The sequence below is a fragment of the Eubalaena glacialis genome, chromosome 8, assembly GCF_028564815.1.
Source record: "Eubalaena glacialis isolate mEubGla1 chromosome 8, mEubGla1.1.hap2.+ XY, whole genome shotgun sequence".
Taxonomy (NCBI): Eukaryota; Metazoa; Chordata; class Mammalia; order Artiodactyla; family Balaenidae; genus Eubalaena; species Eubalaena glacialis.
This window is the reverse complement of record NC_083723.1, coordinates 20434414-20453719: the sequence shown is the minus strand read 5'-3', so window position 1 is coordinate 20453719 and position 19306 is coordinate 20434414. Positions and strand designations below refer to the sequence as shown.

Below are 19306 nucleotides of genomic sequence, written 5' to 3'. Positions count from 1 at the left end.
AACTTCTCCTTTTTAAATTCTAATTTTATTGATTTGCGTCCTCTCCCTCTTTTTCTTGATGAGTCTGGCTAATGGCTTATCAACTTTGTTTATCTTCTCAAAGAACCAGCTTTTAGTTTTATTGATCTTTGCTATTGTTTTCTTTGTTTCTATTTCATTTATTTCTGCTCTGATCTTTATGATTTCTTTCCTTCTACTAACTTTGGTTTTGTTTGTTCTTCTTTCTCTAGTTCCTTTAGGTGTAAGGTTAGATTGTTTATTTGAGATGTTTTTTGTTTCTTGAGGTAGGCTTGTATTGCCATAAACCTCCCTCTTAGAACTGCTTTTGTTGCATCCCGTAGGTTTTGGATCGTCATGTTTTCATTGTAATTTGTCTCTAGGTATTTTCTGATTTCCTCTTTGATTTCTTCAGTGATCTCTTGGTTATTTAGTAACGTACTGTTTAGCCTCCATGTGTTTGTGTTTTTTTAAAGATTTTTTCCCCTGTAATTGATTTCTAATCTCATAGCGTTGTGGTTGGAAAAGATGCTTGATATGATTTCAATTTTCTTTAAATTACTGAGGCTTGATTTGTGATCCAAGATGTGATCTATCCTAGAGAATGTTTCATGCGCACTTGAGAAGAAAGTGTAATCTGCTGTTTTTGGATGGAATGTCCTATAAATAGCAATTAAATCTATCTGGTCTATTATGTCATTTAAAGCTTGTGTTTCCTTATTTATTTTCATTTTGGATGATCTGTCCATTGGTGTAAGTGAGGTGTTAAAGTCCCCCACTATTATTGTGTTACTGTCTATTTCCTCTTTTATAGCTGTTAGCAGTTGCCTTATGTATTGAAGTGCTCCTATGTTGGGCACATATATATTTATAATTGTTATATCTTCTTCTTGGATTGATCCCTTGATCATTTTGTAGTGTCCTTCCTTGTCTCTTGTAACATTCTTTATTTTAAAGTCTATTTTATCTGATATGAGTATTGCTACTCCAGCTTTCTTTTGATTTCCATTTGCATGGAATATCTTTTTCCATCCCCTCACTTTCAGTCTGTATGTGCCCCTAGGCCTGAAGTGGGTCTCTTGTAGACAGCATACATATGGGTCTTGTTTTTGTATTCATTCAGCAAGCCTGTGTCTTTTGGTTGGAGCATTTAATCCATTCACGTTTAAGGTAATTATCGATATGTATGTTCCTATGACCATTTTCTTAATTGTTTTGGGTTTGTTTTTGTAGGTCCTTTTCTTCTCTTGTGTTTCCCACTTAGAAAATTTCCTTTAGCATTTGTTATAAGCTGGTTTGGTGGTGCTGAATTCTCTTAGCTTTTGCTCGTCTATAAAGCTTTTGATTTCTCCATCGAATATGAATGAGGTCTCTGCTGGGTAGAGTAATCTTGGTTGTAGATTCTTCCCTTTCATCACTTTAAGTATATCATGCCACTCCCTTCTGGCTTGTAGAGTTTCTGCTGAGAAATCAGCTGTTAACCTTATGGGAGTTCCCTTGTATGTTATTTGTTGTTTGTCCCTTGCTGCTTTCAATAATTTTTCTGTGTCTTTAATTTTTGCCAATTTGATTACTATGTGTCTCGGCGTGTTTCTCCTTGAGTTTATCCTGTGTGGGACTCTCTGCACTTCCTGGACTTGGGTGGCTATTTCCTTTCCCATGTTAGGGAAGTTTTCGACTATAATCTCTTCAAATATTTTCTCGGGTCCTTTCTCTCTCTCTTCTCGTTCTGGGACCCCTATAATGCGAATGTTGTTGCGTTTAATGTTGTCCCAGAGGTCTCTTAGGCTGTCTTCATTTCTTTTCATTCTTTTTTCTTTATTCTGTTCCCCAGCAGTGAATTCCACCATTCTGTCTTCTGGGTCACTTATCCATTCTTCTGCCTCAGTTATTCTGCTATTGATTCTTTCTACTGTAGTTTTCATTTCAGTTACTGTTTTGTTCATCTCTGTTTGTTTGTTCTTTAATTCTTCTGGGTCTTTGTTAAACATTTCTTGCATCTTCTCGATCTTTGCCTCCATTTTTTTCCCGAGGTCTTGGGTCATCTCCACTATCATTATTCTGAATTCTTTTTCTGGAAGATTGCCTATCTCCATTTCATTTAGTTGTTTTTCTGGGGTTTTAGCTTGTTCCTTCGTCTGGTACATAGCCCTCTGCCTTTTCATCTTGTCTATCTTTCTGTGAATGTGGTTTTTGTTCCACAGGCTGCAGGATTGTAGTTCTTCTTGCTTCTGCTGTCTGCCCTCTGGTGGATGAGGCTATCTAAGAGACTTGATGGGAGGGACTGGTGGTGGGTAGAGCTGACTGTTGCTCTGGTGGGCAGAGCTCAGTAAAACTTTAATCCACTTGACTGTTGATGGGTGGGGCTGGGTTCCCTCCCTGTTGGTTGTTTGGCCTGAGGTGACCCAACACTGGAGCCTACCCGGGCTCTTTGGTGGGGCTAATGGTGGACTCTGGCGGGGCTCACACCGAGGAGTAATTACCAGAACTTCTGCTGCCAGTGTCCTTGTCTCTTGGTGAGCCACAGCTGTCCTCCCCTCTGCAGGAGACCCTCCAACACTAGCAGGTAGGTCTGCTTCAGTCTCCCCTGGGGTCACTGCTCCTTCCCCTGGGTCCCGATGCGCACACTACTTTGTGTGTGCCCGCCAAGAGTGGAGTCTCTGTTTCCCCCAGTCTTGTCAAAGTCCTGCAATCAAATCCCGCTAGCCTTCAAAGTCTGATTCTCTAGGAATTCCTCCTCCCGTTGCTGGACCCCCAGGTTGGGAAGCCTGACGTGTGGCTCAGAACCTTCACTCCAGTGGGTGGACTTCTGTGGTATAAGTGTTCTCCAGTTTGTGAGTCACCCACCCAGCAGTTATGGGATTTGATTTTATTGTGATAGCACCCCTCCTGCCGTCTCATTTTGGCTTCTCCTTTGTTTTTGCATGTGGGGTATTTTTTTCCGTGAGTTCCAGTGTCTTCCTGTCAATGACTGTTCAGCAGTTAGTTGTGATTCCAGTGTTTTCGAAAGAGGGAGTGAGAGCATGTCCTTCTACTCCGCCATCTTGAACCAATGCCCAGTTCCTTGGTTATTTATCAGCATCTTCCAATTTTGTTTTTGGTTTGGGGAGTCCCTGATTTAAGGCTGATCACCTCTGAAGATTCTGGACTTCCTGCAAAGCTGAGGACTAGATCCAGGACTCTGCATGCTCATAACAACCCTTTTCAGGAAATTATTACTACCCTTATTTAATGGGTGGGAAAATTAAGTCTCAGATTCACTTGGCCCATACCATGTATTTTGAGGGCACCCCCAAAAAAATACCTACATTATTTATCAGAAGAGAATACAATTTGATATCCCAGGAACAGTGAGGCCATAAGCCATCAAATATCATTTTAAAACAGGTTAAATGAAAAACTATATCTATTTGGAAATAGGCAGTTCTGTATTGCTGGCATAGATTTAATTTGTGTTTTTTCAAAAAATAATTCTTGTTTTAAATGAAGAAGTTATGCATGGCAAGACTCTAAATTACCCTAACAAGTGCCAACATGAGTAAGATAAAGCATGCCAAAAGAGAGAGTCAGAGCTTACTATTAAACTAAAGAAAAAGACAACATTGTACTTCAGATACAGCTGGCCCTCCGTATCCCTGGATTTTGCTTCCATGGTGGGTTGAATCTCTGGATGCAGAAACCACAGATACAGAGGGTCTGCTGTACCATGCCATTTCATATAAGGGACTTGAGCATACATGGGAGGTCCTAGAACCAATAACCCCCACCCTCCCAGGATACAGAATTCAAAGGGCATTTTCTGTGAATTCTATGTATAAGTCCTTGAACCAACTGTGGAGGAATCATGAAGAAATAAGAATTTGTCCTTATCCAATCTAATCTAATAGAAAAGGCAAGAAATTAACTCAAATAAATATAGAGTAAAATATAGTCAGCATTATAATAGAGTTAGAAGCAAAATGTGACAATAAACATCACTTCTGTTGCTGATGTCTTAGAAGTTTTACAGAAGATTTTTTAAGAATGCCAGCTTGAAGAAAGAATAGGAATTTAACAATTGAATTTGAAAGAATAAAGCGTTCTAGGCTAAGGGAAAAGCATGGAGAAAGAGAGAAAGTCATGGAATGTTTAGGGAATTGTGGGAAGTACTGCCAATTTGTGCCCATCAGGAGGTGCAGGCTATGGGAGACGAGAGAAGATGATAAACAGCAAGATTTGGAAGAACTTGAAACCATTGCCAAAGGGCTGGCCTTTAGAAGGAAGTCTTAGGATATCCAAGTTTTGAGCACTTGTGCCTTAGTAAGATTAACTGGACAACAGTGTGCAAGATGGACTGGATGGGAAATAGGCTGGAGGTGAACAGACCAGTTAGAAAGCTACTGCAATCATCTTAGCAAGAGGTACTGGAAGGAAAGGGTTCAAGTGTGAAAAACTTTCTGAGGGAGAAAATGATGGGATTAAATGTCAACCACCTGGGTGGGATGAATCGCACGTTTGCAGCCTGAGTAACCCAGAGCAGTGGTCCCCAACCATCTCGGCACCAGGGACTGGTTTCGTGGAAGACACGGGGTGGGGGGGGGGCGGGGAGATGGTTAAGGCGGTATGCAAGTGATGGGGAGTGATGGGGAGCAGCAGAGAAAGCTTCGCTCCTTGCCCGCTGCTCACCTCCTGCTGTGCAGACTGGTTCCTAACAGGCCGCTATCGGTCTGCGGACTGGGGGAAGTTGGGGACCCGTGACCCAGAGGATAGGCAGAGAGAGTATATAATCAGTGATGTGATACAAACCCTTGACATTCAACTGTGTATTATTAAGGGAGAAGAAAAGGTAGTGGTAAATTTTGGAGTATGCAGGTTTTATGGGATTTTGTTGTCTGAGTAGAAGGTTGGAATAGAACACTATTCAAGATGAATTCCAGCTCTATTTCACCTGACTGCCCATAGAATAGCTGTTTCTGAACTGCCTTTGACCTTGTTCCATTGGCCTACTCATCCATTCAAGAAATATTTAGTAAATGCTTACTGTGTGTGCAGGGACTGTACTAGACAACTGGGGGCAAATCAGAGAACAAAATAGAAATGTATTCTTGCCTTCAAGGAACTTGCATTTCAGCAGGAACATTCACACAATAAATAACATACATAATTAAATAAATGAAGTATATCATGTGTTAGAAGTGAACAAAGGGCTATGGGGGAAAAAAGAGATGACTAAGAAAGATGAGGAGCAGTGATTGTAAGGCACGGGTAGGGGAATAGTCTATATTGAGAGATGGCACAAGTCAGAGACTTTGAACCGTAGTTCAGAGTTTATCTAAGGATGCTGTTGGGACATTGCTCACTACATTTCCCTGTTTCCTCTTAATGAAAGCATAGGAGAGATTCAGTAGGTTTCTATAGAGTTCTGACTTCTTACCACCATGAATCAGCTAACTGATCACATTTTCCTCTTGGCACTAGTGGCTAGAAAGCTAAAAGCTTAATCTCTAATCTGTGGTCTTCTTCTATACCATGTATGGAGCCTCATAGCATTTTTTTGTACCTGTTTTCATCTTATTTTCTGAATATCATTTTCCTATTGCCTTGATTTCTTCACATACTTTTTTATCTTATTGTGTATTTTAATCAGCTAAAATCCAATTTAGATCTCCTGAGGTATAAATAAATATGCAAAAATAAACTGCTAAAATTACTTTTTTTTTTTTTTTTACAGTTTTGGCCTCTTTTGACACCAAAATGAGAGGCTTTAATTAAGGTTAAACCTGTTAAAATAATACATTTAAATAGTGACTGTATATGTAACCTCATGAGAGGTATATTTGTAACCTAGCAGGACCCTATGGGGCCTTCCCAGGACAGACCACCCCATGTCCTACACCTGCCTCTTACTTGTAGAAAAACTTTAGCCTCCTAGGCCTTCCCTGAGTGCCAAAGCATAAATTTAATCAGAGAAGTAAGAAAATGTGGAAACAAAGGCAAACAGCCAAGCAAGACAAAATTATAATAGTTTAGTCACAGACCTTTAGTTCCTCCTCAAGGGCTATAGATAATATTCTGAGCCATGTCCTCTGAGCTGCTGTGCAGATACTGAAACCCCCACCAGGTGGTTAACTGTATGCTGCCCACAAACACCTTGACCCCAGACCAGTTGGAACCAGAGGTTGATAATATCGACTCCTGATTACCTCGCCATCAACCAATCAGAAGAATGTCCATGAGCTGATCACGTACCCCACAACCCTCTCCCTCACCCTGTCTTTAAAAAACCTTTCCCTGAAAGCCACTGGGGAGTTCAGGTCTTTTGAGCACTAGCTGCCTGGACTCCCTGTTTGGTGCCCTGATATAAACACTGTACTTCCCTTCACCACAAGCTGCTGTCCATAGATTGGCTTTACTGTGTGCAGGTGAGTGGACCCAAGTTTGGTTTGATAACACGTTTGCCTTCTGTACCAGTCACAGACATTTTGGGTACTTACATGAAATTCACACAGCCTGTGCCAGCAGGTGGAGCAATCCAGACGAAGCTGAGGTTGGTTGTGGGCAGATGACTCACATGAGAGGCCACCACACTGCACATAAACTGGTTACCAAACTGGTGGTCAGACATGATCCCTGACAAACAGAAAGGAAGGGAAGTTGTTATAAAAACAATAAAACAAAGTCCTTATGATGGCATAATAATATTTTCTGGACATTTTTCTTTTATGTTAAGATTCAACATGCTGTTTGGCTTCCCCATAAGTTATGCAATTTTCCACTTCCTATTGTCAGAAGGAAAAGAATCATTTAAAACATTATTGTTAAGGAACAATCTACTAAATTATTGCTATAGTATTTGCTTCATTTTGATCTTGTTGACTGGTCTTTGCCCATCAACAAAGACCACCAGGAACACGGTATAACAAGGTTGGATTCACTGGAAGTGTTTGCAGCAATGGAGACCAAATACTATTGGGAACTTGGAGGTATCTCAGTATGAGGATATTAGGAGGAGCTTGTTAAAATATTTGGGCTTGTGTTAGGTTATTTTAGAGAGTAGGGTGATCAAGCTGGCCCAGGAATTTCCCGATTGTAGTACTGAAAGTCCTGCATCCTAGGGACCTCCTCAGTCTTGTTGGAGAGGTTCCAGGTAAAGGTGGCTTTGCCTCTGGATTTGGTACTATCAGAAAGTGGGAGCAATTTTATCACTGAGTATCTTAATTTTTATCTATGAGACACGAGGAATGGAGTAGGGCTAAAGCTGAGATCGATAAAAAAGCAGCGGCAGTCACGTTAGCATGGAGAGGGGATGTTGGTCATTTTTGTGGTTTGCACCATGTTCTTGCTTTTGTCTGTGTTCAGGCATGATTACAAGGTGATCTTGTTTTTGTCTCAAACCACAACTGTCTCAGAGTGGATGACCTATGAAACTGCTCACGTTCAACACGAGAACATCATGGCCTAGCTGAGTACCAAGTCAGCTCTCAGATGAGCTATCAGGAGATGCTTTTTTTCCTTTTTAATAAGGTGATTCTCTTATGTTTACCTCAGATATAAAATATTAATAGATAACTCAACACTAAGAAAATGAATAACTTGATTTTTTAAAATAGGCAAAAGATCTCACCAAAAAAGATATATAGATGGCAAATAAGCATACAAAAAGATGTTCAACATCATATGTCATTAGAGAATTGCAAATTAAAACAATGAAATTCCACTACACACCTAATATTCCACCAAAGTCCAAAACACTGACAATTCCAAACGCTGGTAAGGATGTGGAACTACAGTAACTCTTATTCATTGCTGGTGAGAATGCAAAATGGTATAGCCACTTTGGAAGACAGTTTGGTGTTTTCTTACAAAAATAAACATACTCTTACCACATAATCCAGAAATCACACTCCTTGGTATTCACTCAAATAAACTGAAAATTTATGTCCACTCAAAAACCTCCATACGGATGTATATAGCAGTTTTATTCATAACTGTCAAAACTTGGAAACAACCAAGACATCCTTTATTAAGTGAATGGATAAACTGGTACATCCAAACAATAGAATATTTTTCAGAGTTAAAAGGAAATGAGCTATCAAGCCATGAAAAGATATGAATAAATAAGTGCATAGTACTAAATGAAAGACGCCAATATGAAAGAACTACATGCTGTATGATTCCAACTATGTGACATTCTAGAAAAGGTAAAATTATGGAGACAGTGGTTGCCAGGGGTTAGGAGGGAAGGAGGGAGGTATGAATAGGCAGAGCACAGAGGATTTGTAGGTCAGTGAAACTATTCTTTATAATATTGCAATGGTGAATACACAACACCAAGAATGAACCTAATGTAAAGTACGGACTTTGAGTGACAATGATGTGTCAGTGTAGGTTCATCTGCTGCAACAAAGATATCACTGTGGTGCAGGATGCCTGGGAGGTTGGGGGGGGGTGGGTGGTATATGGAAAAACGTTTTACTCAATTTTGCTGTGACCTAAAACTGCTCTAAAAATAAAGTTTATTAATAAAAAAAAACATTGCCAGGAGTGGGCAGTTAAATAAAAAATTAATTTGTTGGCTTTGTGAACCTGGGCAAATGGCTTACTCTGAGATCCAGTTTGCCTGTCTTTAAAATGAAAACACATGTCCACTCCATCCTAAAGTTATTGTGAGAATTAAATGACTCAATACATTTGGCAGCATCTGGTACAGTACCCCTGTATTTGGATAGGTGCCCTGCCTACATGTCATCACAGCAGTTCACACATTGCTCCATCATACCCTGGACCATCTCTCCAGGGAGTCTATGAGGGACTAGGTCTTTAATCTTTATATTTCAAGCGACTATCACAATGTCTGGCACATCACAGATACTCAAGAAATATTTTCTAAATAAATATAAGAATAATTTAAATATAAAAATAAAAGACTATAAATTATACACGTTACATCAACTAATGAAATAGAATCTTCTAGAATAGTAAGTTGTTCAGAATAGGTCATATTGGCCAAAGAAATAGAAGAACAAGTCTATATTTTGACATATCCTAATGATGTTACTTTTCTCAAGTATATATGTATATATATATAGGTATTTTTTAAGCTGTATCTTGAGACAAAAGGATGAAAGTCATCAAGCCAGAGAAACCACAAGTTTAGAGAGGATGACAGACTCCAGACTCCCAAGGAAATCACAGAGTGCTGAAGGAGACTCAGTAGCCGTGACTCAGGAATTGCCACTCCCCTCTGGTCGGGCATAAAGCAGGGATCCAGTGTATGGAAAATGATACATATGCAGGAGTCAGCCTGGCCAAAAAGGAAAGCAAAAGTTCCAGCCACAATCATGTGGGAATGGAAATGAATCAAACAAAATAACGTTTCAGGGTCTCAGAGTCTTGGTAACAGAATTCATGTTCAAATATCTCCTCACTCCTCAAAGCTCCTCTTAGAAAGTGAGTCATGTCTAGACTGCATATTACTTGACAGAATTTTATAAGGTAGCTATAGAGTTGCAAATGTCTCATGCCCTACCCTGGGTAAATACCCTACAGGATGACATTCTTGCAATCCAACCGTCTAGCACAGCAGTTCTCCAACTTGGCTACACAGCAGCATCACCTAAAGAGATTGAATAAATACCGGTTCCCAGACATTCTGAGTGAACCAGCAGAAAAAAACAGTATTTACAGAATCCCTGTGTTGCATCAAACATTGGGTTAGGCCCTATGGAGGTACAGAGAAGAAATATAGGACATTGTCCCTACCTTGAAATGACTTCAGCTGGGACGAGAAAACTGGAATAAACTAACATTATAAATAGAACAACCAGAAAATAAGTAAGTGCTAACTGGGTGGTATTTGAGAAAAATACAAAAGAGGAGAGAAAGAGTGATTAATGTGGACAATTATAATAATGACAACTAATGTTTATTGAGCACTTACTATGGCCTGACACTATTCTAAGCGTTTCATGAATATTTACTTGTTTAAGGCTCTTAACAATCCTATGCAGTAGGAGCTGTTATTTTCTCTATTTTACCCATGAGGAAACTAATATGATGAAGATAAAAACTCGCTTACAGTTATACAGCAAGGGCAGTATAGCCTGGATTCAAACAAGCATCCTTGCTGCACAGTCAGAAATGGCACTGTAGACAACAAGGTCCTACTGTATAGGGAACTATATTCAATATCTTATAGTAAACTATAATAGAAAAAGAAAAAAATGACTTTGTTGAAGAGGGAGATTGGAATTGAGTTTTGAGGGAAAAACTAAGATTTCCCATATTTGTTTTTATGTACATGAGGCAGGAGAGTACAAGCACGAGATCGTACCCTCAGCTCTGTCACCCGCTGCTGCATGACCTTGGTCCGGGTGCTCCCTCTCAAGCTTCAGTTCCAACATCTATAAACTGCTGGTCCATGACCTCTAAGACTCCTTTCAGTGCCTTAGCTCTCTGAGTACAATTTAAATGAACAGAAGAAAGATGGGAGGACAGCTCACAAAGGCAGACATAATGAGCAGAGGTACGCATATAAAATGAGAACGAGGAGGAGAGCAGTCAGCATGAGCTTCCAGTGTTCTGTGAAACACAATTTACTGCATCTGCCACAGTGATCTTCTTAATGGCTTTTGTGTCATGAAAGACATATACCATCTAATATATGTGATTTGGAAACCTATTCTTGGATAACTTTAATTTGAATTTGATAATGAATTTAAATTTACGATGGTGCTTTCCCTTGCTGCATGCTGGATAATAGGATATATATATTGAGTTTAAAATTACTTGAAAAAGGGAAAATCAGATCTATGATAAAAGAATTTAATTACACTGTGTATCTCAGGGAGATATATACATATAAAATATATGTGTGTGTAGTGTAGCTATAATAAAGATTTTATTTTCATTGTTGTGGCTATGTGTAAACTTTCATACAAAAATTTTTTTCTGTGGAATTTCTTCTCCCAAAAAAAGAAGCTATTCTTTTCCAAGAGAACCGGACTATGAGAGAAAGAAAGCACTTCAAGAAGTATGGCTCTCTTTGTCTAACTTTGGATGAAAAAGTAAAGGGTATCCTTCAATCTGTGAGGTTCTATGAGACCGATAACTGTCCTGATAGATTTAAAGCATTTATGTTATAGATACATTTTCCTTTTGAATATTGTGTGCACACATTTGAAAAACAGGAATATTGACAATCTAGCTATAATTTCTGTATCAAGAAATAACCAAGGTAACTTTTTAATATAACTCTTCCTTTGACAAAGTATGAGTGTTTTAAATCCATTAAATTCTTCAAACCACTGGATATCTAATTTAAAATTATCTAGCATCTGTCTTCTTAATCAAAGTTGTGGTTAAAGGATAGGAATCTATGCCAGAGTTTCCTTTACCCACATTATACTTCTGCAAGATTTGGGTCACAATGTCTTTAATTGTTCTAAAGTTGCTTCCATGATCCCTTTTAAGACAGTGATACTCATTTCTGTGCCTTCTGGGATGTCATTTTCCTTGACAAGTCTTCAGTTATTTTAAGTTCGTGACTAAACCTTGTATGAACTCCATTTTCCCTCAGGAATACTCTTCTATGCTTTTAATGTGCATACCTTGAGTCTTCAGAACTTTAACTAGAATTTCTATGATTCCCCCATTTTGAGAATAAAATGTACACATCCTCATAAAAATGTAGGCTATTCGCTTCCAAGAAACACCCTGAAGATGTTATTACCAAAAATAACCAATGTACTAGGAAAATTACACATTCATGTTGGGTTTATTCTATATTTTATAGATTAAAGACGTGGATTACTCAAATCAGTTCAGTTTGTAATTTGCCACAGTTAGTGTTAAAGTGGGTAGAAGCATGTCCTGGTTTTTCCATGTGATTCAAGAACTAAGACAACTGTGGATGGGATATCACGAAATAAAGGGAAAGTACATTAAGATTATAGATTTTTGGGTTGTGATAAATGTAACCTTCATATATAAAAATTATGAAATCTTAAATATTTTATTGTTTCAAACACTTTCAGAAAGTACGGCAGAATATTTTGTCAGGAAGTTTATTAAATTCATTAACTTATGTCTGTATAAAAAGTGTAAGAACAGACAAATATTTAAGATGATTTCTGTTTCCTTTTATTTTCATCATTTTCTCTTTGTTTCAAAGGGATATCTAAAGGCTTACATCAGTTAATAAAAAGTAGACTGTTCTGAAAATGTAGTCTGGAAAGTTAGTGTTATATTTTAAGTGAAGAGAGAAAGTGAATTATGGAGTTCCTTTATGTCATTCTTTAATCTTTTCATTTGATTCAAATACGAATAACTGTTTACTTGCAGAATTTGACTTGTCTATTATTTGCCTTCTTTGCTAGGTCAATGTACACAAATATTTCAGCAAAGCTAAACATGATTTTATATGCTGAAAAGTAATTACCGAACTTCCTGAAAACATACTTATTGCAGCTTATCTGTGAAGTACCAGCCTGATGAAAATGGATATGAAAATAATAGCTTTCAAGTAGTGATACAAGTTAATGAAAAGTATGGGCACCCATACTCACACATATGCACTGGGTATATTTAACTTTTAAAGCATTGATTTGAAGGCATTTGGTTTCAGATTTAGGTCTAGAAGGAAAAAAGTACGAAAACCTTTTAAAAATCTTTCTGGAATTGTATGTCTATGGGTATACATTAGAAATGTATGAGGATCCATGCTATTCCCATACGTCTTGTCGGTTATACACAAAGAGCTTATTCTAAGTCAACCTGATTCTTTCCTCACTCATGCAGTTACAAAGGTGAGAATTCTTGCTTTTGCCTTCCCTCTCCATCCCTCTTCCAGCACTACTGTTTATCCAATGCCCCCTCTGTGCCAGGTGTTTTCCCCATGTTATTACCTTACTACCATTATAGCGGCAATAGAGGGGAAAGGTTGAGAGCACAGACCCTGGAGGCAGTCTGCCTGGGTTCAGATCTTTGCTCCACTACCAAGGAATTGTGGAATTTTGGGCAGGTTACTGAAACACTGTTCCTCACTTTCCTCTCCAGGAAAATGGAGATGATAATAATAGGGTGGCTCTGAAGATTAGATGAATATATGCACATAGTTAGCACTATATGTGTTAGCTGTTACTATCATTCCCACTTCAGAGATAAATGAGAATTAACAAGAACCGGTGGATTTAAGTGACTTTCCAACACTTAAACAAGTGTTGATAACAGAGCTAGTGAACAGCACTGAACACAGATCCATCTTCTATCTTACACTGTCCACTGGCTTCCTCCCTCCTTGTGTCCATAAGAGGCAGTACCTCAATTCCGGGACAGACCCCTGTGTCTATCCAACCTAAATCCAAATCCAGTGATGAGATGCAAACCATCTGAGAGTGAGCATGAAGAGGGCCCCTGCTCTAGGAACAAGCTCAGGTGCTGTCCTCCCCTGCTTCCAACCCTCTCTCTCCAAAGATGTTAATTTCTTATCAGACAGTTTTTGGATAACCTTTGTCCTCTTGCTAGACACATCCCTGAGTTAGGTACAGACGTGAGTGAGACATCTTTAGGTCAAAAGTGCTCCCCAAAGGGGTGAAGCCATCCAGTTACACTTAGGTCTATGTGGCCACTGAGTTTGACAGAGCAGCATCCTTTCCAAAGATCTATGTAAAGTCTGCACTGTATTTAACTGAAGCTCTCTGATCCACTGTTTCAAAGCATATCTCTGCTGCCTTTCCTCCTAACACTGCATACTCTGCCTCCCCTCTTAAAAGTTGCTTGGTGGTAGGTAATCTCTACACATTGTCTGCCCCCAGCCTTTCCAAACTAACTGCACCATGCTGGCTATGTGTCCAGAACTATACTCCCCTCCTTCTCATTGCTGCACTTGACTGAATCTGGATTTCCCCACACTTGGTCCTCACTTCATATTGCATTCTTCTATATTCAAGTCTCATGAGCATTGGTCTAGTAGGTGGAAACTAAGTTACATGCCTTCACCCTAGAAAGAAAGTATGAAAATTCTATTTTGGGATGGTGGTACTAACAATATGGGAAACTGTATAGAAATGGTGGCCAATCATAGATGGCTTATGTCTACTTCAGAGGGCAATTTCAAAGTCTATAAAGTTCTGGATTTCTTGATCCAAAAATAGCTAAAATAACTGATAGTCTTAAAAGACCACAGCTTTTAGGACTATTTCCATGAAACTATACATTGAGTTCTTTACCCTTGACCTTGAACAGGCTTTCTGTCACAGGAAAAGTACTGCTCATAGCTGTCAATCTATTTGATGGACAGGAGCAAAAGCTCCCCATACCCTTCCTGCACAGCCTAATAGATTTCCCCAAAAGTCACACAAGGAGAGAAGATGTGCCTCTGGTTTCTGACTCCAGATGGTGTAAATCTGGAATAAATGACAGAGTTCCTACTAAAGGAGGAACATCAATGAGCCAGCATAATATTTATTATCTCAGCTAAAGTACACTACCTACCTAGTCTTGGAGTCACTCCAATCAATCATCAACTCTTTCTGATGTTACCTCAAAATTTTTTCAGCTGTGTCCCCTCTTGCCTACCCTTCCCACCATGGCTTTATTTCAGGCTTTCATTATCTCTTTTTTTGACCAGTGCCAATACCTCCCAAATTGGTCTCTGTATTCAGTTTTGCCTCCTCAAGTTAATTCTCAGTACAGGTATCTTTCTAAAATGCAAATCTGATTTTATCATTCTACTAATTTAAATCCTTCAGTGCAATCCAAACTTGACAAAATTAGTCCTAAATACTTCAACATGAAATTCTGTCCTCTATCTAACTGGGCTCATCTATCATGACCCTTACTCAAACTTCATACTCTATCAAAACCAAACTGAATATAGTTGTATGTACTTATCTCTGGCTTTGCTCCTGTTCTTTCTGCCTAGACCAGGGGTCAGCAAACTATGACGCACTGGTCAAATCTGGACTATGGCTTGTTTTTGTACAACCACTGAACTAAGAATAGTCTTACATTTTGAAAAGTTGTAAAAAAAATGAAAAATATGCAAAAGAGACCTACTGTTATAACCTGAAAAGCCTAAAATGCTAACTATCTGGCCATTTACAGAAAAAGTTTGCTGACCCTTGACCTAAAGTGCCCTTTCTTCCTCTGGCTTGGCTAAGCCATTACTTTTCACTTAATACACACAAGATCATAAACCATCTCCTCCATGAAATTTTCCTGTACAACTCCTCCTGTATCCAAGGTTAATGTTAGGAACATTTGCATGTTCTCATAATACCCAGAGAACAGTTCTGTTATTGAAGTACTCATTGCATTACAGAGAGTTATCTGTCTTCCCCATTAGACAAGTTAGTTATATTATGAATTATTTTATCTACAAAAATTTATCATATGCACATAATAAATGTTAATGGAATGAACTGTTGCTGCATAAAGGCATTGCAATTGACATCATATGGTATTACAGTAATTTAAATGACAGGAGCTCTCCGTGGTACTGGAGAGACTCTGCCTACAGCTTCTTCCCATACAATGCCCAGAACCTTTATGTTTTGTGTTTCTTAGTTACCTTCACCAGCCTCTATCACGACTTCATGACTTTTTCTGCTACTTTCTGGTCAACTTTCCATAGAATCCCAACTAACTCTTGTCCAACTCTCTTCTGCTCCAGTTAACTGTACATACCTTTTTGGTCAGGGCATTTGGTGTGCACCAGATAGCCATATACTCACACACAATTTCTAGCCTCTTTGCAGTTCAAGGGCCCATGTGAATAATTTTGACCAATGGGATATGAACAGAAGTGAAGCGTACTATTTCCTACTTGAAGCACAGAGCAGAGACTGTGAGTCCTCTAGCTTCCTTTATTCCCTTGCCTTGATGGCAGTGGAAGCCACACACTGTGATAGTATAGCCACAATATGGAAATACCTCAGATTGCTGAGTCCCTGCATGGAGGACAACTACCCTGAAGAGTCTTCAACTCCTATCAGACTATTGAGTTAAGTTGCAACTTGGGGGTTAATTTGTTACCAAAGCAAAACTGAATTTCCCTGATTAATACATCCTTTTAATATAACTCTTACCACACTTCATTTAATTCTATTTCCTTTATTAAATTTTAAGTTTCTTGAGAAAAGTGGTTTGGTCTTACATTGATTTTGCACAGCATCAGTCAATAATTGTTTGCTAAATGAGCAGACTTCTAAGTCTGCTTTCCTCTTCTCCATAGTATTTCCTACTGTCAAAAAGAACAATAATCTGTTTATTTTACAGCAGTCAAAGGAGAACTGTGATGCATGTAAGCTGTATAGCAGTAGTCAAGAGAAAGGACTCTAGAACCAAACTGCCTGGGTTCACATCCCAGTTCTGCCATATACTAGCTATGTCCTTGTTAAATTATGTAAACTCCCTGTGCCTCAGTTTCCTTACATGTGAAATATGGAAAACAAACAATATTACCCATCTCATCAGGTTACATAGTTAACACATGTAAGTGTATAGAACAATACCTAGCCCATAATAAATACTACATAAATGTTGGCTTCTTCTACATCATTAAAACTTCTTGTTAGGGGCCCTAAATTTCTATCCATGTCCCTAGTAACTTACAGAACTAAGATATATTTTTGTGGTAAAGACATTTCATTCAGTAACTTCAGTCTTTGTTTTCTTACAGATTAACTAATAAGTTAAAAAATATTAAATCATATAATATAAAAAAATTACAGTTTAAACATGTAAAACATTATAATTATGGCAAGCACTTTATCTATATACATCACAGTGGCAGTTTATGTGCTGTAAGAAAGCACCATCACTTAATGAATGAATTCTGATGATATGTATTTCATCATGTTTTCAATTCATCTGATTCCAAATCAGATAAAATAAATATCAATAAATTTTTAAAGACAGATCACAAGGAAATTGTTTTCAAATATGATGTATACTACTTTCATTTAAATTTTGTTAAAATTCATACTCCACTGAGGCAATAATTTGAATATTCTATCAGAAAAATGAGTGTTTCATATTCCTCAAGGCTAAATGATTGCAAAGTAGTCTTAGAAATTTAAAAATTCCTTTCATATTTAAAATATATTAGGAGGGGGCAGAGTCAAGATGGCAGCATGGGAAGACGCAGAGTTCACGGTCTCCTCACAACTAGGGCAACTGCTGGACGCTGGTGGGGGACCTTGATGCCCAGGGAGATGGGAGGAACCCCCAAGCGAACCGCTTGTGGGATCTTGGTTCACAAGCCGGGGGTCAAGCCAAAGCTCCTGCAGTGGGAGCTCTGAGTCTGAACCACTGGACTAACAGAGAACCTCAGACCCCAGGGAATATTCATTGGAGTGAGGTCTCCTGCAGGACCTCATCTTGGGACCAAGACCCAGCTCTACCCAACAGCCTACAAACTCCAGTGTTGGAAACCTCAGGCCAAACAACCAGTAAGACAGGAACACAATCCCACCCATCAAAAAAAAAAACAAAACAATGAGATGGCAAAAAAATATCTCACAAATGAAGGAGCAAGGTAAAAACCTAGAAGACAAAATAAATGAAGAGGAAACAGGCAATCTACCTGAAAAAGAATTCAGAGTAATGATAGTAAAGATGATCCAAAATCTCGGAAATAGAATGCAGGCACAGATTGAGAAAATACAAGAAATGTTTAACAAAGATCTAGAAGAACTAAAGAACAAACAAACAGAGATGAACAATAACTGAAATGAAAAATACACTGGAAGGAATCAGTAACAGAATAACTGAGGCAGAAGAACGAATAGGTGAGCTGGAAGACAGAATGGTGGAAATAACTGCCGAGGAGCAGAATAAAGAAAAAAGAATGAAAAGAATTCAAGACAATCTCAGAGACCTCTGGGACAACACTAAACACACCAACATTCAAATTATAGGGGTCCCAGAAGGAGAAGAGGAAAAGAAAGGGTCTGAGAAAATATTTGAAGAGATTATAGTGGAAAACTTCCCTAACAAGGGAAAAAAAATAGTCAATCAAGTCCAGGAAGTGCAGAGAGCCCCATACATGATAAACCCTAGGAGAAACACACCAAGACACATATTAATCAAACTAACAAAAATTAAATTCAAAGAAAAAATATTAAAAGCAGCAAGGCAAAAGTAAAATAATAACATGCAAAGGAATCCCCATAAGGTTATCAGCTGATTTTTCAGCACAAACTCTGCAGGCCAGAAGGGAGTGGCAGAATATACTTAAAGTGATGAAAGAGAAAAACCTACAACCAAGATTACTCTATCCAGCAGAGACCTCATTCAGATTCGATGGAGAAATCAAAAGCTTTATAGACGAGCAAAAGCTAAGAGAATTCAGCACCACCAAACCAGGTTTACAACAAATGCTACAGAAACTTCTCTAGGCGGGAAACACAAGAGAAGAAAGAGACCCACAAAAACAAACCCAAAACAATTAAGAAAATGGTAATAGGAACATACATATCGATAATTACCTTGAATGTAAATGGATTAAATGCCTCAACCAAAAGACACAGACTGGATGAATGGATACAAAAACAAGACCCATATATATGCTGTCTACAAGAGACCCACTTCAGACTTAGGGACACACACAGACTGAAAGTGGAGTGATGGAAAAAGATATTCCATGCAAATGGAAATCAAAAGAAAGCTGGAGTAGCAATACTTGTACAGATAAAATAGACTTTAAAATAAAGAATGTTACAAGAGATAAGGAAGGACACTACATAATGATCAAGAGATCAATCCAAGAAGAAGATATAACAATTATAAATGTTTATGCACTCAACATAGGAGCACCTCAATACATAAGGCAAATGCTAACAACCATGAAAGGGGAAATCAACAGTAACACATAATAGTAGGGGACTTTAACGCCCCATTTACACCAATGGACAGATCATCCAAACAGAAAATAAATAAGGAAACACAGGCTTTAAATGATACAACAGAACAGACAGATTTAATTGACATTTATAGAACATTCCATCCGAAAGTGGCAAAATACACTTTCTTTTCAAGTGCACACGGAACATTCTGCAGGACAGATCACATCTTGGATCACAAATCAAACCTCGGAAAATTTAAGAAAACTGAATCGTATCAAGCATCTTCTCTGACCACAACACTATGAGACTGGAAATCAATCACAGGAAAAAAACTGTAAAAAACACAAATACATGGAGGCTAAACAGTGTGCTACTAAATAACCAAGAGATCACTGAAGAAATCAAAGAAGAAATCAAAAATATACATGGAAACAAATGACAACAAAAACATGATGACTCAAAACCTATGGGATGCAGCAAAA

General features: G+C 38.4%; 1 protein-coding gene across 1 annotated transcript in view; it reads right to left on the bottom strand.

Annotated features, from left to right (window-relative positions):
- Positions 1–19306, bottom strand: part of RELN (reelin) — a 535801-nt gene that overhangs the window by 362281 nt on the left and 154214 nt on the right. Inside the window, exon 3 of the mRNA XM_061197622.1 lies at positions 6471–6606. Coding sequence (XP_061053605.1) covers positions 6471–6606 — 136 coding nt within the window. The remainder of the gene's footprint in view (positions 1–6470; positions 6607–19306) is intronic.